At 40.4% G+C, this 25634-nt stretch overlaps 1 protein-coding gene across 1 annotated transcript; it reads right to left on the bottom strand.

The window, feature by feature from the left end:
- Positions 1-93: 93 nt before the first annotated feature.
- On the bottom strand, positions 94-19410 carry LOC133451112 (LHFPL tetraspan subfamily member 2a protein-like). Its single transcript, XM_061730055.1, has 3 exons — positions 19297-19410; positions 4425-5164; positions 94-1761 (listed from the first exon to the last, which is right to left on the bottom strand). The coding sequence occupies exons 2-3, from the start codon at positions 4834-4836 to the stop codon at positions 1505-1507; spliced, it is 669 nt and encodes a 222-aa protein (XP_061586039.1). The 5' UTR covers positions 4837-5164; positions 19297-19410; the 3' UTR covers positions 94-1504.
- Positions 19411-25634: the final 6224 nt, after the last annotated feature.

The raw sequence follows: 25634 nt of genomic DNA, 5'->3' as shown, positions 1-25634 counted from the left end.
TTTTAACAATCCAGATTGAGAAGCTTGTGAACCTTTTCCTCTGTATGGACCAAGTTCCGCCACTAGGTGTCAGTGTTGACCCGGGAAACCTGAGTTCAGGACACGCAGCAGGTTTTACACATACATTTACTAAAGTCATGGGTTATTTCAGTACAGATTTTTCCTCACACAGACCAGCCTTTCATACATGTAGCATCATATTGCGTGCTACAGATGTCACTCTTTTGTTAATGTAACAAAAATAGCACATATTAAAACACAGTTTCAGCACAGTTTCAGCACAGAGAGGGTAGATATGCTTTTTGATGCAAATCCATCAAATCAAAATACTATAGTGGAATTATTGCACATCTCATTTACAATTAATAAAAAGCACAGCATCACATCAATCATAACATTTACAGTGACATATGGAACCTAGATGAAAGGGGAAAAACACACTAATAAAACATACAGCAATACAAAATGAATTAACGACCAAGTGCAAAACACAACATGATGTGCTAATTATGAATGAAAAAACTCCAAATGTACCTAATAAAGAAGGAGATGCACCTTAAACAGCCTCAGAAAATGTTAAAAAAAAAAACAGATGGGGAAAAAATAGTGACTTTTTGCCCTTAAGTAGCTAAAATCTAAGTTGGCAAGGCAATGAAAGGTATTTCACATTAGAAAACATCCCTCATTTAAGTCCACAGAGTCAGACATCTGGCACATGTTTGTATTCTGGGCACACACTGCCAGTTATTAATTAGCAATGCACCCACAAACAACCAGGTTAACAAAAGGAACTGATTTTGTAGTAAGCTTTGCTCTTAGTGGCACCGCTTAAGTTCCTGCCATACAAAAGAGGCACATACGTATTAGAGATTCAACAGTAAATGTCTAATCACACACAGAGAACACGTGGAAGCAGTTTTGTGCGTTGTAGTGGAAAGAATCTGCTTGTAGTTAGTGGTTTGTTGGAGTTTGCAGGTGAACTGCATCAATGAGCATCATAATGACGTCAAAAACATATGCACCGTCTTCCTGGCAGTGCTCAAGTTGTCCGTAACACTGCTCATTTACTACCAACTAGCTAATCTAACTGCTTGTCCAATACGGTGGTTTGTTTAAGGCAAAAGTTTGTGTAAAAAATAAACAGTATTGTTAAAAAAAAAAGAGAAATGCTGGTGAAGCTCCTTTGCCAGTGGCTGTATCAGAAGCAGCAGACAGTTTGACCTCAAGATGTAGAAGAAAATACAATTATTTTTTCCCCATTGAAATCACCAGGTAGATTTGAGTAAAAATTTTGAAAAAGGTTGTTACTAAGATCTAAATCTTTTCAGCAATTTTCCATCCAGACCATCAAGAGGAAAAAAAAGGGAGAAAGGGAAGGTCACCCCCCCCCCGCGCCCCCCTCCCTACTCTTGGAAGTGTCCACCCTTTTTCCTCTGAAATGTACAGGTGTCCACTTCTGGGAAACCACAGCGAGGGGAACTTCCTGCTGTGCTTTTTCCAAGACTCACAATAGGCAGATGAGACTTTTCCCCTCCTCGATCTCCTCCTGAACCTTATCGCTGGAGGTGGCAATCTCAGCCTGTGCAGACAGAACGGCACACAGGAAGGAGGCCAGAGTTCCTCCGATGGCGGCATAGAACGCCCACCCGAGCGAGCACAGACCCGGTCTGTAGGGCAAGGCGTCGCTGCCGCAGTAGCTGGTCACCTTCTCCGAACCCCAGCCGGCAGGGTACAGCATGAGACCCACCATGAGCAGCAGACCTGAGGGAGAGCACACGGTGAGATGAGGGGGTGAATCATGTAAACATCAAGGCTGAGCGCATGAATAACTATTGCAGCGCAGGTGGGAACATGATGACTCAGCTCTGACAAAGATAACATCTAATTCTTCAGATGACAAGCTTTTGATTGGTGATGAGACTACAGAAACAACTCACAAACAATCTTCTACAATGATGTCACACAAACACCCAAGTGCTCAACAGGCCTGTTGCTGCCTATTGTTGAAACAAGCTTCCAGCTTTGAGAAGTGTGGAGGAATGTCATCAAGTGGTGCAACTTTCAACGGTGCTTGAAAAGTGTTGCTTTCAAACCACAGACTCCACGTTGCCGCTGGAGATCCAGCAGCAAAAGCAGCTTCTTCCAGTTTCTGCATGTGTTCCTAAATTCAGTTACTGCACCATAAAGTTTAAAGCATGTCGCATATTTTACTTCTGTTTTGTAGAACTGAGAACCTTAAGGGAAGCCACAAATTGGAAAGTCCAGAGGAAACGTAATCAAAGTTGCTACTTGTTTTATGCAATGTAGTTATACATTTTATATTTATAAATATATCCCTCACACCCAACAAAAGGTTTACGTGACTTAAAAATAGGGCTGGGCGATATATCGAGATTTTAATATATATCGATATATTTTCAAACGCGATATGGTACGAGACAATATCGTTTATATCGATTTAAAAAAATATATATATATATATTTTTTTTTTCTTTTTTTTTTTTTAATTTTGATATAGCTTATTTTGTGACAAATTGACTTGAATGTTTTATTTGAGATTTGCACAAATGTTTTGTTATTTGCACAACTGTCAACCTCAGTGGAAAAGTCTGCCTGTTACTGTCTACATTGTATTAATTGTACAGTGTATTTTAATTTAATTGTTATGCAGGAAAGGGATATTTGTTTTATTTTATTCAAGAAGCATTTTTATTCTATATATGCAGGCAGTTTATTTTTATTTCATTTGTTTTATACATTTTGATATTGTGCAGACCTCTGTTAATAAAGGAACCTGTGTGACATTTGGCACGAGGCTTTGTATTAAAACTGACTGTTTTTTTAAGGGTTTGCCTCAGAAAAAAATGAAGCTAACAGAGATGCTATGCTATAATGCTTTGGGGGAAACCCCAATTATGGCACAGAAAAAATATCGAGATATATATCGAGTATCGCCATTCAGCTAGAAAATATCGAGATATGACTTTTGGTCCATATCGCCCAGCCCTACTTAAAAAGATGACATCTTGCAGAAGTCAAGTCTTTTTTTCTCTCGGCATCATCTTTGCACGCAAGACTTTTCACGAAGTCCAAAATTCAATGTGAACATGGAACACAGTGAGACTTGTTTTCTATTTTTTTTTCTTAATTACTTCTAGAGAACTTGGTATTATGGGTTTGCAATATTTCCAAAGCCAACAATGTGCTGTGGAAGCTTGGTATGTGAGGTAGCTGTGACATGAAAACCCACTCCATTATTCACAGCTGAAGCGCCCTCGAGCAAGTACTTAACTCCACAACCACCACACCTGCACCTGTCCACAGCTGGAGGGGTGTGTTCTCTGCAGTGTGTGGAAATTGCTCATTCCTCTGTGTGTGTGTAGATTACGTGTGTTCATAACTCAGTTTAAAAGGTGTAGGTCAAATTCCGGTGTGTATGTGTTTAAAGTAAATAAATAGAGGATTACCTGCACTGCCATTGTAACGGCATAAAAGTCATGTAGTGGCTCACAAAGCACCGCTCTGTCCCCTTTGGTGTATGTAGATGCATTGTTGACGGGTTGCCATAGTAACGTGTTTGTCAGAGATGTTACACACCGATCTTGTTAAGCAAATAGGAATGTGAATTTTGAAACCAGCGTGAGAACGCTTATGTGGTTGGCATTTACATCCACATCACATTCATGATAAAAGGATCAACATGAAAATGCTTCACAGTGGTTTTAATAAGTGTAATCAATAGAAAGCATGTTACTATTTCTCAGATTTTCTTGATTCGTGACTTCATCTAAAGTTGAAGATTCTGCTGCTTGTTTTTAAAATCACTGAATGGCTTGGCTCCCCAATACCTTACTGAACTTCTCCACTCTCACACACCAGCCAGAGCACTGAGGTCGTCAAGTCAGTTGCTTTTAGACGTCCCGAAATCTAGGCTCAAAACTAGAGGTGACCGAGCTTTTGCGGTGGCCGGCCCTAAGCTGTGGAATAGTTTGCCACTAAATGTTAGATCTGCCCAGACCCTAGTGGTTTTTAAGTCTTCTTTGAAAACTTATTTATTTTCTTTGGCTTTTAGTGTGTGACAAATTAGTTCCCCACATCTGTGTGAAGTGACTGTGCACTTTATGTGTCTGTTCTTTGTCGTCTATTCTCTATTATCTATTTTTTTTACTATTTTATTGATCATTTTAGTATGTTAGTGATTTTATTGTTTCTACACTGTGTACTGTGTTTTTCTTTTGGTATTGTTTTATTTTCTTGTATGCTGTACAGCACTTTGGTCGACCTCGTCGTTTTTAAATGTGCTTTATAAATAAAATTGACATTGACATTGACATTGATTTCAAAAGGAGGGAAATCCTGAAAAATATCCCTCCCTCTTGGAGCGGCTATCGGGCAAGACCCGCATACAAAGACGGATGTCTCACCTCCAACTGCCTGCAGCAATCCACAGATGTTGAATATACTCTTCCTCAAAATGCTCTGAAAGCACAAGCTGAAGACGGAGATGCAGGCCACACACCCGAGCACCAGCGTCCCCGCCGCCAGAAACAACATGGCAGCCTGCCAGAAGCCGCTGGCCACTTCCCCAAAGGTCCCGGCGTACGGCCCGCAGCTCACCCCGACTCCCCGGGAGCCCACGCGGAGGCAGCGGCTGTAGAGGCCGAGCGACGGCCTGAACTCCCCAAAGTCCACTTCCACCCTGCTGCCGTTGGAGTGCGAGCGAGGGGATCCCAGCAACCAATCGGGGCTCATGAAGGCGATGAGCTCAGAAAAGGCCACCACGATGCTGAGCAGGGTCCACAGCATGGAGCGGCACGTTACGATGACATGACACATGGCGTTACCTTTGAGAAGCGTAAGAACCCGTCGATTAAATATAAAAGAAGAAAATAAAAAAAAAAAATCAGTAGGATTCCTGCAGGCGCTTTGAAGTTCCAAGTGAAGTTTAGTCCGGTCTCTCTTCAAACAGAAAGGTCAGGTAGGTTCCCCGTTGAAATCCAGAATGGCTGCTGATCTTATCTTCTCAGAGCAGATGTTGTCCCTCCTATCGGGAATAGTTCTTCCTTGCCTTTCCCTCCTCCTCTTTGAGGAAAAGTAATGTTGCGGTCATCCCAAACAGCTACAGCTCGCTGCAGCTTCCCTTAGTCATGGTTCCGCCTGAGACCTACAGAAACAGACACGTTTAAGGTCGGATAAACACATAATCTGTTTAACTACCAAATGACCTGTGTACACATGAGAAATACGGCAATAAGAAGGCTCAATAAACAATTTCCAGTCAAGTATGAATCATCAGGCCCCCTTTCTGTTTACTCAATGGCCCACAGGATGTTCATTTTGTAAGTTTGTCATCTAACAAATCCATCCAACTCCAAGTTTACCATCAGCCAGCTGGGAGTTTACCATGAGCATCACTTCCAGATTATTCTTGGCAACAGTCGCCATGAATCCCAAACACATAACTTCTAAAAGACAACACAGTTTATGTTATCATAATTTTGCTCACTGCTATCAGACTCGTGTGTGCTTAACGTTATCTGTAACACAACAGGAGCCTTGTGCGTTTTTGAGTGGGGGGGGGGTTCTGTTTTTTTTCCCCAGAGAGCAGCTGTTAAGGCAGATCTGGGCTCTGTTACTGCATGCCACATTCGACAGTAACAGAAATGCAAGCCAGGTTATCACTGCCGTGGCAAAGATAAACTTTCTCACGCACCACAGGAGCGTTTTCATTTCTCCTATAAAACTATTGGAGGAAGTTTCTCTGGAAAAACAAGAGATTCAGCCAATTGTAGTTTGTTTTTTTGTTTTTTTCTTAAAGATTATTTTATCTTTATGGCTCCAGTGTAGGACCATAATGCCCCCATTCCATATCTTAATGAATAAAAAGGTCTTTGTGCTCAACTGTTTGTTCTACACAAACTTCAGTGAAAATCTTAAATTTTATTATTGTGGGGGGGTGAAATAGTTTTATACACATAAAAGGGCCTGAAGAGTTCCACTTTTTTTTTAAACGAGGGATGGAGCTTGAAGAGACAGGATCTGTATCTAAAACCACATTTACAGTGTAGCACCTTTATTGCTAGCTAAATTGTGTAACATTTTAATCCACAGTTTCAACACCTCACAGTTGCTGAGTGCTGTATGAATTTGGCATTGCAGAACGGTGCGCTGGGGAAAGGAGGAGGGCTGCAAACCTAGGGCAGAGGATGAAATCACCGTGGGACAGTTGAACATGGGCCAGCAAGCCATGTCACACCGTCATTCAGGGGAAACAAAAAACACAACAAAACAACAACAGAAAGAAAAAAAAAAAAGGCACCATCCTTAGATCATGGCAGGCCGTAAAGCTTTGTGAAAGCGCACACTGGCCATGGATCACTGTGAACTGACAGCTGGAGAGGCAGAACTATCGGGGACCGGTACGTCTGTAAATCGATCTGTGATAGTTGATCTGTGTTGTATATGAATGAATTTTTTTCTCTCCCTGTTTTACATTTAAAAGGAGCATGAGGCTCCTTTTAAGAAATGAGACTCTCTAGCGCCACCCTTCACCACGACGGCCGTTGGGGGTACTGCAGCCAACAGTGAAGCCGGCACGGGAGAACGGGGAGAACGCACATGCAGCATCATGTGACGTAACATCCACAGCCCAGCGCGGGAAATTCGGGACCGAATCGCAGCACATTTTGCAGCACACAGCCTGTTCAAGGCAACGGAGAGATACGGTACAGGGCTCATTCTTTTGGGTTTGGAACGCTTCATCTGACATTATTACTAGAAAACTTAAAATGTATACGGATTTTTTTCATAAATCTTGCCACAATCCAGCCTCAAGCTCCTTTAAGTTTTTTTTTTCCTATATGAACATATTGGGTATTTTTTTTTATTTATTTATTTATTTATTATCTATTGAATGTTTTTTAGAATTTTTTCTTTTTATAAAAATTGTAAAAATATTTTTTTTTCTTTTTTTTTATTGTTTTGATTTTGGAGGGGGTGCAGAGCTCTCAGAAAGTTAATGAAAGCATTGAAAACTGTTCTGGGAGACCATCACAGATAAAATTAGGCGTCCCTAAAGTCATCAAAATACGAGACCTTACAAAGAATCACAATACATAGAAGTAAAGCTCTTTTTTTTAAACTAACCAAAGTTGACTCCACTCTTTGCTCTGCATTCTGCCAAGTGTCCTATTTAATTTGAATCAAGAGATCAAGTCATCAGGTTGCAGATAACGGCGCCACCAGCCTGGATTACAGATGTACTGTTTTACCACATTTGAGGGGAATGATGACAGCGTTGACTAGAAAAGAACAGAGGTAGGACATAATAACAAAGTCACAAGCATGACAGCGTCTGAGGAGCGGGTATGAAGGCTGAAACCCCTACGACGCAGGTCTGATTCAGCTCAGCAGGAGTCAGTCACGCCCACAGGACCTGCTTATGTTTAAAAGTCATGGCAGCTTTGTTTACAATTGTTCCCATTGTATTACTAAGACTTTGATTTGATTTTTACCGTCATGCCCATCTCAAGGTCGTCCTATTTCATCTATTTTACTTCAGCAGGATTTCAGGGGGTTTGGTTTCACGCTCTCATTCTACGATTACTTCTCCTAACTGGAGATTAAACAAATCTTCGGGCAAAATAATCTCTCTGTTGTCTACATAAAATTACCCAGATCCAACATACGCACTGGGAATGCATTTCAATAACAAAGAAAGTGGAGTAGTAACAACAGAATGAAGAGGATACAACTGTCACAGTTTATCGTGGGTCAAAAAGGAAGTGAGTGAAATAAACAGGAAGCAAACAGAAAGCATCAGTGTTTGCGCCTTTGATGATCTCGTAGTCCATCTAAACCGCCGTCCCTCTTGCGGGGGGTCCAGTCAAACATGTCAAATAAATGTCTGAGGGAGCAGGTTTGCATCTGTGATTCTATTTCTAGGGATTTGTGGCTATGAAGAGAGGCCAGGGTAAAAAAATGTGACCAGGTATTTGAAGAGAGGGTATGTGGCTCAGGGTAATTTGGGAAATGCCTTATTCTATTACAGTCCTTGAGTTTTTTCCAGGCCTCTCCACACCACGACTCTCATTCTTATCACAGTTTCCATTCTACAGTAGCAATGATGGTTTCACGCAGCAGCACACTCTCAACCCAACTTACCGCACAGTTGGGTCCTCTATTCGTGGAAAGCATTACAATAAATATATCTCTTTAAAAATAACCACTGCATTTTTAATTACTGTTTTCTCACATCATGCATATAAAGTATGTGTTCACATTTCTACAAGTCTTTGTTTTTAGCCAGCCGGTTTACAGTTTTAGTTACTCGGTGGAGTTTACGTCTTCAGTTTGCTGCTGATTATAGTCCACCCAGCCTGAGATGGAGCTGTCTGTTGAGACTATGGTGCCCACAAATTAGCAGCTCTGCCACTTCAAACTACAGCGATGGAGCCACGCATACCTCGTCGAGGTAGTCAGCAGGCACCTTGTGCGCCGTCTTCATCTTTTTACGGGAAAAACCTCCTCCCTCGTACCTCATCATGGCTATTTATCTCAGCAAATTTTGTGGTCAGACACAAATAAAAAGCTCAAGAGACATTTAAGGGAGTATTATGAGGAGAATTCTCAGAGGGGCTTGAACAGCTTTGTTTCAGCGCTGAGAGTAAAGGATTAAGATAATTGTCAGTTGTAACCTTTGAAGGGCCACAAAAATTAGCATAGAAACTCATGAACTGAGTTGCATTTAAATGTTTGTGGCTACTTGCGTGCAACAATGTTTGCGTGTGTAGTTGTTAACGTTCTTTTTTTTTTTTAAGTGTGTGCTGCAGTGTGGTTAAAATGTGCAGAAAGGTCACAGCATCCTGAAACTGATGAATACTTTCCACTTGTTTGCTGGTTGTTGAACAGGCTTCTGGGAAAGTGCTTAAACAGCACTTCCCTGTTAAAGGTCAAGATTGTCTTTTGTGCTCGGGGGTATTTTACACTTCACAGCACATCAGAAACTCAGAATTCTGATTTTATACGTAAACCAGCGACCAAGGAGGTGTAAGGTGAGGTCTCCGTCTCCCTGTTGCCCGTGATAGATATGTATCCTCAAACTGTCAGATCTTTGTTACTGCAGCGCTCCACGCGGCTGTGCAAGCAGCTGTCATAGATATGCATCATCAACAGCACTGACAGATCCTGGAGTCTTCCAGGTCCTTAGGAATCCTCCATGACGCTGATTTTGACTGATGTTATGGTAGATATGTTTCAGGATGAAAGCCAGCCAGCAATAATGTGCTTCTGCATCTGATCAGTCCCACATTGCTCTGCCTGTCTTGACGTAGAGTGAGCCAGCCTTGCAGGAATGTATGCATGTAGTGAGGGGCCTGGAGCCAACTTGTGCATGGTTTTCAATCCTTTATTCGGCGAGCCAGCATGAATGATCCCCCTTGCTGCTATGAGACAAACTTTCTCTCTCGTACAACTTATGAAAAGAAATTTAAAATAAAGTCCTTTGGTCAACAGCCAGGCATGCGAACTCAAGCTCCGGCCAAACTGCCTGCACGCCCAATAAAAATTCTGCTAATGAACCAAAACATCAGTTTGAGTCAAAGCCCCAGACAAAGCAGCCGATTGAGGGCATATATGGGTCAGTCAGTTGGCCGTTAGAGGAGTAAATCGAGAGTAATTGGCCTGAGATATCAGCAACAGCGCTGGTAACATGCCAAGGCACTGAGGTAATGAGTGCTGGCTGCTGCAGTCTGCTCCGAGGGTGAAACGGAGAGAGGACTGAAGGTGGGTGGCTGAGCGGTCTGAGGAACCGTTGACCCAGATTGTTCTGAGGAAGGGAGGTTTGAAAGAGCCGTTTGAAAGAGTTTCCAAGAATCAATGCCATCCATGGATCATAACTGGGAAATGATGGAAATGCTTTTATCATATCTCTGCAGAGGACCTGTTAGCTCCGCCACCCACGTTAAGATGACCTTCCACTTAATACAGCTGGAGAACATTTCATAAGCTAATTTTTCTGAACCCACATATCCCTTCCCAGAAACCTCAGACCAAGGCAATCTGCTCCCAAAGCTGCTCCGCCTGCTCTTCCCTGCTCCGGTCTGGTCACATCTCTGGTCCAGCCCAGAGGAAGCCCCTCAAACACAAAACCACCTCAAAAGGCTATATAACCAGTACTCGAGTTGTAAAAAAAAAATCAGGGGGGATGGTGGATTTTATCATATGGGGACAGATCATTTGTGCTGATTACAAATAATATAATATATTACAAATAATAGCACTGACCAAAACACTGGCAGAAATACTGCAGGAATGACATAGCAGCAGTTAAATGCAGCCTTCTGTAAGCTTTAAATATCCACTGGGCTTACATCAAATACATCAAAACACAACAATAAAAACTGTTTTCTGAACTTATCAATATGACTCTGTCCTTCACAGGATAAGTAAAATGGATCACTGCAAAAACTCAAAATCTTAACAAGAATATTTGTCTTATTTCGAATTAAAATGTCTCATTTTAGTAAAAAAAAATCTCATTACACTTAAAACAAGACTCATCACTGGAAAAAACAACAATTTTCACCTGTTTCAAGTAGATTTTCAGTTAAAATAAGCAGAAAAATCTGCCAGTGGAACAAGATTTTTTTGCTTGTAATGAGAAGATAAATCTTGTCCCACTGGCAGATTTTTATACTTGTTTCAAGTGAAAATTGACTTGAAACAGGTGAAAATTGTCAAATAAGTCATTTTTCTGGTGTTATTTTTCTGGTGATGACTCTAAATGTTGAAATAGCAGTATACCACATTCATTGATGAAATGACATAAGGGATGGAAAGGGGGGATGATTTTGACTGTTTTTATTTCCGGGGGGATGCCATCCCCCCTCATCCCCCCTCAACTCCAGTACTGTATATAACCATCTTCAGGGATACACAGCCGTTTAGATGAGAAGTGGAGGGCAGTGAGGAAATCACAGGCGGTTAATGAATGTCTCATTTCCTTCTGTCCTCCCAGGAATCAGTTAATTAAAAAAATAAAAAAACAGCAGCGGGATATGAAACCAATAAGAGTTGGGCAGGACCAAACATATCCCTCTTTCTTAAAAGAATGTAAGCAAGTAATGAAACAATCTGGGCTGGAACAGCAACCGTACACACCCCACACACCGGGAACACTCTCCCAATAAATTGACAGCTTATTTAAAAAAAGACAGGCTTCACACTCATTGCTTCATCAGGGCTTTGCTCCGACACATCTGCACCATAGCAGAGAAGAGACGCCCGTGCCCTGCAGCGCTGACTCGCTCACTTTCATCACCGCTGGTTTTTATCTGCTGAACCGCGGCATCAAGTCATGTTTGCCTCCGGCAGTTTGAAGCTTGTGCAACTCAAACCACGTCTGCCAATGGAGGCGGTGGACTCGCAAACAAAACCAGAGGAAAGAGATGGGAGCACTCACAAACAAGAGCTAATGAGTTATACATCACGACTCCCTTTCACAGCCACACCTAAACCTGTAGCCCGGGGGAGGCAGATAGAGATCTGCTTTCACAACGTTCTTCATAATCAGTCACACAAGATACAGAAAGGAGAAACGGTGTACGGTTGGGATGGGCGGTATGGACTTAAAAATGTATCACGATCATTTCTGGCATTTATCCCGATAACGATAAAAATTACGATAAAAAATACCAATTCAACTCCACTATTTTTAACTATAAATCTATCACCACATTCAGTCTTTGGAGCCAAAACACTGCTCTAAAAGAATACTGAATGCTACTAATCATCAATGGGAATTTTTCTTTCTTTCTTTCTTTCTTTCTTTCTTTCTTTCTTTCCTTCTTTCTTTCTTTCTTTCCTTCTTTCAGACTCACATCTTTCTTTCTTTCTTTCAGACTCACATCTTTCTTTCTTTCTTTCAGACTCACATCTTTCTTTCTTTCTTTCAGACTCACATCTTTCTTTCTTTCTTTCAGACTCACATCTTTCTTTCTTTCTTTCAGACTCACATCTTTCTTTCTTTCTTTCAGACTCACATCTTTCTTTCTTTCTTTCAGACTCACATCTTTCTTTCTTTCTTTCAGACTCACATCTTTCTTTCTTTCTTTCAGACTCACATCTTTCTTTCTTTCTTTCAGACTCACATCTTTCTTTCTTTCTTTCAGACTCACATCTTTCTTTCTTTCTTTCAGACTCATTTCCTTCCTTCCTTCCTTCCTTCCTTCCTTCCTTCCTTCCTTCCTTCCTTCCTTCCTTCCTTCCTTCCTTCCTTCCTTCCTTCCTTCCTTCCTTCCTTCCTTCCTTCCTTCCTTCCTTCCTTCCTTCCTTCCTTCCTTCCTTCCTTCCTTCCTTCCTTCCTTCCTTCCTTCCTTCCTTCCTTCCTTCCTTCCTTCCTTCCTTCCTTCCTTCCTTCCTTCCTTCCTTCCTTCCTTCCTTCCTTCCTTCCTTCCTTCCTTCCTTCCTTCCTTCCTTCCTTCCTTCCTTCCTTCCTTCCTTCCTTCCTTCCTTCCTTCCTTCCTTCCTTCCTTCCTTCCTTCCTTCCTTCCTTCCTTCCTTCCTTCCTTCCTTCCTTCCTTCCTTCCTTCCTTCCTTCCTTCCTTCCTTCCTTCCTTCCTTCCTTCCTTCCTTCCTTCCTTCCTTCCTTCCTTCCTTCCTTCCTTCCTTCCTTCCTTCCTTCCTTCCTTCCTTCCTTCCTTCCTTCCTTCCTTCCTTCCTTCCTTCCTTCCTTCCTTCCTTCCTTCCTTCCTTCCTTCCTTCCTTCCTTCCTTCCTTCCTTCCTTCCTTCCTTCCTTCCTTCCTTCCTTCCTTCCTTCCTTCCTTCCTTCCTTCCTTCCTTCCTTCAAAATGTCATCAATGGGAATTTATCGTTTTTATCGTGAGATGACAAATTCTTACTGTGGGGAATTGTTTTGACGGTTTATCGTGAACGGTAAAATATCGCCCATTCCTAGTGTACGGTTGGGGCAGACAAAAAGCAATAAAAGAGAATGGGCAAAAGTTATCCACACAGAACTCTCTCAATGTTCCCATGTATTCTGAAACAAGAGCTGCTCTCTTGAAGAACCCTCTGCTAACCAGAACCATGTGAGCCACCACTTTTGTTGCCCACCATAAACATGAAAGAGCTGCAAGAGGAGAAAATGTTTCCCATAGATAGGCTTCTAACCGCAAGTTGTCCTCATAACGTTTTCTTGTAAGTGATGGCCACCGTCAAATAAATGTTTAGTACTCCAGAGTTGGTTAGATTTATGTCGTAGACCTCGTTTAAACATGATAACAATTCCAGCTTTCAACAGACATTAAAACAAGATATCCAGACTCCACATGAACGGTGAAGAAATACCGACAGAAACGTCAGTACCGAACCTATTGCCTCAATGGACGATAAAAAAAAGGACCCAAAAATGTAAACAAAAAAGTAAACGGTTCCCTCCAACTGCCTCGCACAGGAATAGACCCCATTTTACAGACACAAAAACAAATACTCCACCATAAACTGTGAAAAGGTGCCAGGCTGTGCTCACTCATCCAGAGTCTGATTACATCAAGACGCATGACTTCCCCGGAGAAAAGTATCGCCTAAGCTCACGTGTTTGTCTGTTTGTGTGTGTGTGCGTGCGTGCTTGTGCCAAAGTCTGAATAAAATCATCTCTTTTCATCTGGTGAGATTCCAGGCTGCACAAAAACGTGCTGACACCCCCCCCCCCCTCGCCCTATTTGAGCCGTCTCTCAAGGACGTGCCCTCCCTCAGCCCAGAATGCACTCCTTCATTGTGGACAGCAGGTCGCCGCGGCCCCCTGCCGTCCCATCCAGGACCCTCACGTTTCACTTCCACGAAGACAGGCATGATGACGGCCTGCTCGAGACAATGGTGGGGGGTTATAATTTAAAGGAGCTGTATCTAAGAGCAATAATAAAACGAATCATAAAATGACCCCGATATGTCAACAGACATTTAAAAATCATGTTCATTTCAAATACTTATGTCACTGACAACAGCACTCAAGCCAGGATATTCCAGTTTAAAAAGAGGAGTTGCAGCCCTCAACTGATGTTTATGTTGTCATTTTTTGTTTTGGCCTGAAGCTCCACCCTCCACCTATCTCCCAATCACCAAGTCAGTATTGTTTCTGAAGCTCCACCCTCCACCTATCTCCCAATCACCAAGTCAGTATTGTTTCTGAAGCTCCACCCTCCACCTGTCTCCCAATCACCAAGTCAGTATTGTTTCTGAAGCTCCACCCTCCACCCATCTCCCAATCACCAAGTCAGTATTGTTTCTGAAGCTCCACCCTCCACCTATCTCCCAATCACCAAGTCAGTATTGTTTCTGAAGCTCCACCCTCCACCTATCTCCCAATCACCAAGTCAGTATTGTTTCTGAAGCTCCACCCTCCACCTATCTCCCAATCACAAAGTCAGTATTGTTTCTGAAGCTCCACCCTCCACCTATCTCCCAATCACCAAGTCAGTATTGTTTCGGCATCCGGGTTGCCAGCGCGGCTCTAATTATCGCAGCCATGGCAGCCTACGTTCCTGCTGCATTCTGCAGCCTACCTGGCAACCTCTGGTCGGGGGGAGGAGGGGGAGGGTACACGCCGCTCATCAGTATTTTGAAAGTGACTGCAGTACCAGTTTTGGACATTTCTTACAGACGGCTCCTTTAAGAGGAAAATTTAATTTAAAAAAACAATGTGTTCATTCTAAAAGGAAAAGCATGTGTATCTCAGTTGTTGGAGTGGATCTATGGAATGGGTTGGGTGATGGGTAGAAGCAATGTAGAAATATAAATCAATGTAAAAAACAGTAAAAAAAAGGAAGTTCTGGGAAGTTATTTGATTGAGGTGGAGTTATGTTCAAGGGCGAAACTTTAGTTTCAGAGGTGGAGGGGACACAAGTAGGAATGGCAAATTTATGCGTGTAGCTGTAGCGTGGATGTGCAGTGTGGCTTTGTAAGACTACGTGTGTGTGTGAATGCGAACAATCAAACAATTTTAATATGCATTTACTTTTTTAGTACTTTACTTTTTTTAGTCCTTTAGTTTAGGAGCGGGGAGGCTGTGCTGTCTTCGCATCGCCTTCGCACAGGGTGTCTTGATGATTTGCAATTACAGGCTGAGCCTACCGTTAGTTTTGAAACTGTAAAAAGTGGGGGGGACAAAAACATGATTTTGAAAAGTGGGGGGGACATGTCCCCCCTGTCCCCAGTGGAAATTGCACCCTTGGTTATGTTAAGGAAAGATTGTGTTTGTTAGCTGGTTAGGTGCAAAGGCTCAACCAATGGGAAAATCGGTAGCCTAATAGGTAAATTAGCAGCTATTTATTATTAATATTTATGTTTAATTTATAATAGAGGTAACAAGGGGCAGGGTTAAATAAGTTTTACTTCTACCTGCTCCTTTTCAGACACTGTTTTTTTTCCCTGTTTGTATTACGTTTTTGTTGTTGTTGCTTTTTTTCTGTATGTTTTGAATTTGTTTTAAAATTTTATATTTTTTTCCTTATGTGTTCAAAATAAACAATTCAATCAATCAATCAATCAATGGTCAGCTCCCAATCTGCACTGCTGTAACATAGCTACAGTTGGATATAAGAAAAACGTGACTGGGCATGTAAGTCATTTAGGTGTCCAGCTGGGTGGGCTGCCTCCAGTTTACAGGTCAGAAACCCACGTTTGCAAGCAGAATTTTGCACTTTACAGTAAGAAAAAAAAGAAAAAGAAAAAGGAGATTCCAACTTAGATAATAAACAAGGTAAAACTACAAGAAACCAATCGTGGAATTGGAAAATTATCCACAAAACGTTACTTCTACTGGGGTATAATTGTTGATCGAGTACCATGAGATCATCTGTGGTGGGGGCTTAATGTGGAAAACTCAGCAGTTAAAAGACAGGATGAACATGTTTTATTGAATCTACTGATTGGAAGTTAACATTTAACGGGAATTTTCACAAAAGAGGAAACAAAAGTTTTGACTGGGTTCAAAGAAAATTAAATCTGAGCATTTGAGCTCAGATCAGAGGAATTTTTTTTTTTTAAACAAATAAAATACGGCACAATGTTAATCACAAAGTGTCCAAAAGCTCCACTTTGAACAAATGCCAAGTCATTTGTAACCCATTGTGCCTGTAATACCTCTCACGCTGTTCACTTCTTAGTAGAGAAACATTGTTTCTTTAAAAGGGGCGACGCAGAGTTTAGATGACCCGAGGCCAAAACTATGCAAAGTAAAGCAGTTTACAGAGCTTTGCAGCAAAATGTCAATTAACGCAAGCACTTGGGACAGTTTACTTTCATCAAAATGAATATCTTAAGCCCCTAACAAGATCGAAAATGTCATTCAGCCTAAGTGATAGTATAGATGGGGCCCTACAGGTGAACTATGGTCATTTTAAATTTGGATATGTACTAAAAAGGGAGTGTATACAATCATCTCCTTCCGGTCGCTTCCACCTTGTTAGAAGGTGACGACCAAATGTTAACAAAAACTACTGTTAACAGACGGAAAGGACAACATTTCATGGCTTCAGCTTCCTTAGAAGACCATTTTGTACAATAACAAAGTTAAAATTACTTCAGTTTGTCTACATAGACCCTATTCACATAGTCACTTAACATTTCTGAGTCTTGTTGCTGGCTTCCTATTCATCGTGACACAGTAGGTCTATTATAGGACTTCTAACAATTAATCACAATTTTGCTGAAAACAAATTCTGTTCTCAATCAAACTGTTTACATTCAGTCATTTTGGTCCCTAACAAAGGTTTACACTCCTTACCAACTTCAGAAAGTTCTTTCAACACTACTTTCCCTTACTGAGTTAATAGTTTCACTCCAAAATAATCAGTTCCTGTAGACTCTCAGTCATCCAGGTCATGGTAACTCTCAAAGACTTGAAACAAGGTACTGGACTTCCTCTCCTTTTGTTCTTAAAGTTATTTCACCATCTATCCACGCTGGAAGATAAAACCTCTCCATGAACAAACAAAGAGGAAGTCCAGTTGCCTTATTTTAAGCCTTTAAGAGTTATAAGTTCATCTTGGCACTAATATCCAGACAGAGAATGTGAAATTGATTTTATTCGAACCAGGCCGTGGCTGTGCTGTTTCTTTGTGAAAGAAGAGAGGAATAAAGAGGGGGGGAAAGGAGCAGGGGCTAAGAGAACATGTTAAAGCATTTTCACATCAGCGTTCAAGAGCCGTTTCATTTTTGACCACAAATAAACCTCTGTGCAACCTTGTGGGAACGAGCTTCGTGGCCAGAGTGAGTGTGACTACAGTTCAAGCACCATTTCATCCTGTTATAGTGACCTCACTCCTTTGTTCGGGTACACAGAACTGCAGCTCTGACGCCCAGAGCGGAGGTCAGACACCTCACTTTTTCCTCTTCCACACTCCCGCAGCTATACGCCTCTTTACATTGGTCAAAAAGCCTGATGACTTCAGTAAACATCTGCCTTTTCAGTGCGGTGGGAAAGTGTTCAATCTGCATTTAGTGCTGTGTCAAATAAATCTGCAGTAGTCTGGTTTTCATCAGCTCCAGCTCCCACCAGCCGCTGATGGGTTGCGAGAAAGCACACAGCTTACTTTTCCTTTACAGAAACACCCCTGAGACAAAAAAAAGCATGTACTGCGTAGTTTGAGTTGAAATGTTTCCACGCTGACACTCACTTATATACAATGACTCAGAGGTCCAAACATTTGGAGAGAGCTAAAGCAAAAGATCCCCCCATCACTCCACTCTCCACGCTGGATGACCAATACGTTCTACTCATCCCTCAGTGAGGGGTATTCCTGTTAATCGGCCCAGTCAGAACCCTTGAGACCTTGTTTCAGACTCGTTACAGTCTGCGGATGCTTCATGCTCAAATGGCAGCTGACAGGAGAAGCATATTCTATTCATTTATGGTAAAAAAATATATACCGTATTTTCTGGACTATAAGCCGCTACTTTTTTCATAGGTTTTGAACCATGCGGCTTATACAAAGGTTCTATTCTGTGGATTTTTTTTCCACCGCTCGGGGCGCTCTAACCAGAATTAGAATCAAAACTAAGACAAAATAAATGCAAAGAAGAATACGCTACTTTTTCTTTAGCAGATAGAAGTAGGTAGAAACAGATTTCAAACAGATAAATAGATAAATAAATACTGGTTATTTTCTCTTGGTTCTGTCCAGTTTTAATCAGCAAAGTTGCTGCCGTGTTAAAAGACTCTGTTAGGAAAGGATCTATTTAGGTACAAACATGTACATCATTTACAGTTCAAAATGGTTCTGTACATGTAGTAAATATCTAATCTAACAACATAAATATTTGCGGCTTGCATATCTTTTTTTTTAAATAGAGCGGATGCGGCTTATATACAGGTGCGGCTTATAGTCCAGAAAGAAACGGTATATAATAGATGAGTGGATATAATGTGTTATGAGGCTTATCTTATTTTATGCAACTAAAGCAAAAATATCTTAATTGTCCTCCAGTGGCAAGCAACAAGTTTGTGAATGTCCAAAAGCATTCAGGGGAAAGGCGGCAGGTTAGATCAATCACAAATTTAGTAAAGTTCAATTTAACAGCATCATACCACAATTTGTGTAATTTGTTGCGCTTATGTTTTAGCTGTAAATATGTTTAACAGAAAACATATTTGATAGTGTGATGATTCTCGCCTCCCCTGGTTTTGCTGAAGTTCGTCCTTGAACAGAGCTTGTGTAAACACTACAAATGTTTCTGGTTTTGTTTAGCTTATGATGTATTGCCATTTCCCCTCTGGGCCAGCACAGTGTGTGTCGGCCAGAGAGCTCCATGGGTGGCTCTCACACACACACACATGGACCTCCTCTCTGGACCTGAGTGGATAGAGAGGTGGAGGCGGCTGTGTGGACACATGTGAAATACACATTAAGAGATTAAAAACCCATAACAAACAAAAGAAATAAACAAAAAATGTTTAAAAAAATGTGTGGAGGCGATTTCTCTTCCACTGAGATGAAATTTCCTACTTCACCACATGTTACATCTGAAAAGTGGTGCAGCCAGCTCACTTTACTTTCTCCACAAAATGTGGATTGAAAAAAGGAATCCCTCTTCACCTGGGTGATGAATAAATTAAGCATGCAACTGTCTTAGTACCAGCTGCTAGAAACATCTGCAATAATAGCAACATCTGGATTTCAATGAACTGCTCTGAATAAGTTTTTCTTACATTGTGTCCGTGTGTGTGCAGATGTGAATCCATCTAACACACCCACTCGCAAGACAGCAGAAAAGTGTTTCTTTGTCGTGTTACTTACTTTGAGTCAGAGGACTTTGGAGGCGCAGAGAAGAAGTCGTGGACCGCTTGATCCCCTCCCGGTGAAGCCCCAGCTCTCCAAACGCGTCGCCCCTGCCTCCTCTTTCTTCCAGACGTTTTTCTCTCCCCGTCCTTCACACAAAGCCGTCCCACTGGCCTGTGACGTCACCGGCCCTCCCCTACTCCTCCGGCCGCCTCCTCCCATCCCCCACCCGGGATCAGCGTCAGGGAAATAGATACATGTGTTTTGTTTTGCAAATAATATGAATATATAAATGAATGAATGAATGAATGAATGAATGAATGAATGAACAGAGGTGGCTAGAGTAGCCAAAAATTGTACTCAAGTAAAAGTACTGTTACTTTAGAATAATATGACTCAAGTAGAAGTAAAAAGTAGTCATCCAAATAATTACTTGAGTAAAAGTAAAAAAGTACTTGGTGAAAAAACTACTCAAGTACTGAGTAACTGTTGAGTAACGTCTGATTATTATTTTTTTAACACAACCATTCAAACAGACAAAAGTACAAAATAATCATCTTCAGGCAAATTCAATCAATAATAATAAAATAAATTAAAATTAATAAAAAATTAAAAACAGCTTAAATTAAAATAATCTTAAAGTAAATTCAAGTACTTTAATAAATAACAAAATAAATAAAATAATAACAGAATAAAAAAATAAATTAAGCACAAGTAGAACAAAATATTTTTTAACCAGGCAGAAGAATCACCCAGTGATGTCATGAGATTGATGCGTACGCGGATAAAAGGGATAAAAGAAAAGTAACAGCTCAACGTAGCCTAATGTAGCGGAGTAAGAGTAACAGTTTCTTCTTCACAAATCTACTCAAGTAAAAGTAAAAAGTATAGTGATTCAAAACTACTCCTAAAAGTACAAAATGTCTCAAAACTTACTCAAGTAAATGTAACGGAGTAAATGTAACTCGTTACTACCCACCTCTGTGAATGAATGAATGAATGAATGAATGAATGAATGAATGAATGAATACTTTATTACAGACTCAAAAGGTTCCATATAAAATACATAAATACATAAAAATTACAGGTCACACATTAAAATACATGCAAACATCTGTTGTTCCAATGTTTCCATAGTCCAGATGTGTACCTTCTATCACTCCGTGTGATGTTAGTGAGTGCAGTTATTAGACAATTTTCTGACTCATGGAGTCGACACATACATTTAATTCCTCAGCAGAGCATGGAAGGTGGGGACATAACAATTAACAAATAAACTGCTTGCAATTGTCCATCTTGGAAACTTAAGGAGGATCCCGAACGCATCATTATATGCTACCTGCAACTTCTTTAGCTTGGCTTTGGTGGTATAATTACACCAAAGGTGAGCTGTGTAAAGAGGTGTACAATAGGCTCTGAATAGATTTACCTTAACATCAGCTGTGCACATATGGAATCTACGGGCAGCACATTGGCCTGAGCATAGAGCTGGATGTCATCATCATGACATAGATCCTCATTTATGATGTGACCCAAATACTGTACTCTCTTAACAACATCTAAGGGGCGGTCAGACAGTAAGAATGGGGGAAACATGTGTCATAAGAATACAAAAGTTTTGTCTAAAGTTTTTTACTTATTGATTTATTTCAGTCTTTCTTCTCATGAGCAGCAGGACATGCGCACAGGTGCGCGCTTACACGCCATGCTCTTAGGCCAGGATGATGTGGTTAAAGTGGCAGGTGCAGATTTGATTCTTGAAAGTGAAAACCAATCTTACATCTTTCATTTTATAGGTCTTGTCTATGAAAATCAGTTTAGCGGAAAGTATTAATTTTACATGCCCCAGAAAAAAGACAACTTTTTTGACTGCAGCATCTCCAGGTCTCTTCTTGCATCTACAACCAGGCATTTCTCAGGACTGTTGCTTTTTTTACCCAAATTCTGAAATACTTTATCTTATATTTAACAGGCATATCATACAGTGAAAGGTCAGAACAGTTATGAATACTCATGAGTTCACACTTGTTCAGATTCAGATGCAGACCTGAGGCTTGGGAGAACAGTTTAATTGTTTCTAAGGCCAATAGAATTTGTTCATTGATTTAAGAAAGATTGTCGTGTCATTGTCAAGCTGACTTATAATTAATTTATGGTTGTTTATGTCTAATCCTTTAATGTTGAATTTGCAACAGTTATAGCTAGTAATTCTGTGGTGACAATAAATAAAAGAGGTGAGATGCTGCATCCCTGCCTGATGCGTCTTTCTATACAACATAGCAACCATATAAATAAATGCGTCACCAAACCCAAAATGTTTTAATAATAAAAGCATGTTCGATTGAATCAAATGTTTGTGAAAGTCCAGAAACAACTTGAAACCATCATCTTTGATTAAGTGATTGTAATCAATGAGATCCATAACCGGGCAGATATTATTATGAATTGACCTTCCTTTAAGAAAGTCTGATTGTATTGAAGTAATTATTTTAGAGATCCCTGTTTTTAATCTAGCTGCCAGGACTTTTGTAAAGATCTTGTAGTCCGTGTTTTTTCTTATCTTTTCCGGGTTTTGGTATCAGTTTTATTACACTTTGTTTCATTGTTTAGTTCTTTTTGATTAATGAATTCACTCAAGTCTCAGGACTGTTCCTCTCTGTTACAGTATGTTTTGTAGACTTTTGAAACATCATCAAAAAACGCAGGAAATGTTCCCATTCAAAGTTTGCAACTAATCAAGTACTTAACTGTTTTGTTCAGGAATGATTGAAAGATGATCCTGTGGACTCCCAGAATGCAGAACCAACTTAAAAATATGACACTTTTATCTGGTTGCACAACAATCAACATGACAAATGATGATTCTTTCTTTTGTATCAATAGAATTTGAATGTAAGAAGTTATAGCTGTATTTCATACTTCGGTAAGCGATATCTCCATGAACCATGAGAATCTGCATCTGACACAATGAAATGTAACTGACCGGTTGTGTTGATTAAAGATGATAAATGATTCTAATTTTCAACACTTTTTGAATATATTTCACATCCAATATATTGAAGGCTTAACAATAGGTGCATATATTTTCTGTACACCTCAGTTGTGTTGAATATTTCATGAATGGATGTGTTAATGAGATGAGGAACATGACTGCTCTGGGAACGCCCTGGATTTGACTGACAGAGTTACACCTCTCGGTTTTCTCTTTGTGGTTCACATGCTCAATATTTTAGGCAGGACAAAGACTGGGCCATGTTGAGAAGCTGTTTGGTTGAGAAAGTTTTAAATTATGCACTTTCATTTTTTTTTTTGTCATTTGGTCCCATAGCAACATACCGTACAGTATAGTTTAAACTTTAGACACAGTTTTGGAAAAGTATGTTCATGCTGTCATTTCCTGCAGGAAGGAAATGATGCAACAATTGTTTAACATGTTTACTTTCAAATCTGATTATCTTGATTATCATCAGAACCCAAATAATCCTAGGAATTCATTGTGTCTTTACAATTTCCAGTGTGTGCTCTATTAGCTTAAGGATATGAGCACAAAGCCTTCATGTAACATGTTTTCAGCCTTTGTTTGATAATTCATCATAAAGTAAACATCCAATATATTTGTTCCAGCCACTTCAATACCTGTTCAGCTTGACCTGTACAATTATAAACATTCAGCATTTTCTGTGTTCAGTTATTAAGTATCTTATGCGTTTTATGGCAACTTCTTATACAATTATTTGCCCATTTCCCTCCTCTGTATCAGACTTCTTTCCACACATCCTAGCCTTAATATTCATATGATAAACAGACACACAATAAAAGTAAAAAAAAAATCTCTCTTACTCTCAAACTCTTTTCCTCTTGTTTCATTTCATTTGTTGATTAATTCCAGACATGTCAAAACGATTCTATAGAGCTTAACAACGTCAACACTAGTATTAATCTATGTATCTATATACAAATAGATATACACACACATGCATATGTCACACATTTTCAACATATAAAATCCCCTTGTAAATACATGTATATAAATAAATGAATATATTTTAACTGAATGTACACAAAATAAATACATTTATGAAGTAAATCTATACCCAATGAGTACACACCTATCTATACCTATGTACATGCACACGCATAACAATACACATACACACAAATCCTGTTTAACATGTCTGAACAGGGTTGGGAAGAAGTAAAACTTATTTAATCCTACCCCTTCTTCAATATTCCCTAATTACACTAGATAGTCTGAAAGCTCATAAAGTCTTTATTTTTGGTAGAAAATGACAATATAAAGTTTTAAGATGCCATCCCTCATACAAATATTGTCCTTTTTCACATTTCACATCATGACATTTCTTTTCTTTTAGCCTTCTATTTTATGTTTTGTAATGTGTTTATGATGTCAGGTCAACCTCTCCCACGCTGTTTTTTTTAACCACATTCTTGATGCATAATGCTTGTGTAATATTGCATACACACAACCTACGCAAAAAAAAAAAAAAAAACAACAAAAAGGAAGAAGCCCAACAACTCCTCTTCCCAGCTCGTTCACACCAAGCTTCCACTTCCCCTCTGGGATGCTGCGCTGGGAGTTTTTACGTGCCGCCCTTGCAGCATTCTTCCCAGCCTCAAACATGCTCTACTGTCTGTCTGTCACTCACATGAGGCCTCCGTTCTGCGCTGCCGCTGTGCCACTGTGTCATTTAGCTGGCCTCATGCCTGGGACGTCCTCATACCGCACCGCTGTTCTGTTTGTGTGCGCCTTTCCTGCTGAGAACACTGTGGGAGGTGAAAAAAAAAAGAAATAGCTGTAAATACAGAAGTGTGGTCATGGCAGCACCCTTGTCCCAGGACGCAAGAGGATGTTCTTAGATGCAGAGTCACTCCATGGGAACTCCAGGCAGGACTGAAGAGACACTGGGAGAAATGCATGGGGTTGCTGGTTAGCGGCTGTGGAGAGGAAGTTTTGATGATCCCATTCTTAGTGCATGGGTTCACGGGCGTCCATGCATGTGAAAATACAGGCTGGTGTAATTAGGTTAATTATAGTAAATATGTGCCTGCACTGACTCCAAAACTATCAATGAATGAATCATGTCATCAATTTCAAAACAACATGAGAAAACATTTCAGAATAAAACTGTTAATAGTACAGCTCTGTCTCATGGAAAACACACTACCACAATACATTTCTGATCAGACAATGGACATAGGCCTGAAAACCAACAAGGCTGACTAACATTAGTGTCCGCCAAACAGAAAGATGGCAAGCAGAAAATGTAGAAAGGTGGATGGGAAAAGTTCAAACAAAAGAAAGAGAAGTCATTTGAAGAAGATGCTTCAAAATGTAGAAAGCTCACAGAGCTTTTTGGCAGCAGTGCAACTGCAAGCAGCCAAAGCACTATAATGTCATCACCGAGCGAGACTGAGAACAAGGTGGACATCCAACCAGCCCCACCACATGCTGATGAAGGGGAGGCAGCTGAGGGAATATCACCAGAGGAGGATGTAAGGTAAGTGAAGACAACATAAAACCATAGCATCAAACAGGTTACGGCTCTGCGGATTTGCGGTGTGATGAGGAGAAATATGTGGCTTATTTCTATCAAAATGAACACGTAACTACCAAGCATGCCAATTATAAGTAGTTAAGCAACCACAATTGGCCGCGATTTCATATTCACCTCTGCATAATTCATGCTGACCTTTAATAGCCAACATTCAGAATAACTGCTCGGTGTAATTATTGTTGGAAAAGTCAGTTATATCAGTGATATAGATTTTTTTCTCTTTAAAATGCAAGCATATACAGTAAGTGACACATAAGTGGTCGTAAAATCAGTAATAGAGATTTTTTTCTTTTTAAACTGCAAGCATATGCCTGTAAAATATCAGTATAAAAGACAATATCTTTGTTCATTTTTGGTTTAGGAAATGCAAGTGATGTATATTAGTATTCGTGAGTTCTTGTGTAGTTCATATGTGAGGGTTATTGGTGGGTCTACTGGGGGGGGGGGTTCCAGGGTCATTTTTTAGTCCCAGTCTGTCCCTGCAGGTGGGGCACTTGTATCCTCCAAGCTGGGACAGAAGCTCCAGATACAGCAAGAACATCACAGATCTCAGTCCGGAAAAGTGCAGCTTTGGAACAACGAAAATACAACCGTCAAGTTAAAGTTACTAGTCATTGTAGCTTCCACCTTCAAGTGACCTCTGTCCACTAAAATATAATCATCTATCTATTATACATTATCTATAGGATCACATGGGTCGCTTGGAGGCTATTCCAGCTCTCCTCATTTGTAAAAAGCGCAAGATAATGGTTATATAGTTTGCTGCACATCCCGTTTGAC

Source organism: Cololabis saira, chromosome 9 (assembly GCF_033807715.1).
Source record: "Cololabis saira isolate AMF1-May2022 chromosome 9, fColSai1.1, whole genome shotgun sequence".
Lineage (NCBI taxonomy): Eukaryota > Metazoa > Chordata > Actinopteri > Beloniformes > Belonidae > Cololabis > Cololabis saira.
This window is presented reverse-complemented; position numbering and strand designations above follow the sequence as displayed.

Coding starts and splice junctions, on each gene's coding strand:
- LOC133451112 (XM_061730055.1), bottom strand. CDS start 4,836: ATGTGTCATGTCATCGTAACGTGCCGCTCCATGCTGTGGACCCTGCTC. Junction 1,762..4,424: donor ATTGCTGCAGGCAGTTGGAG/GTGAGACATCCG, acceptor GCTCTCCCTCAG/GTCTGCTGCTCATGGTGGGT.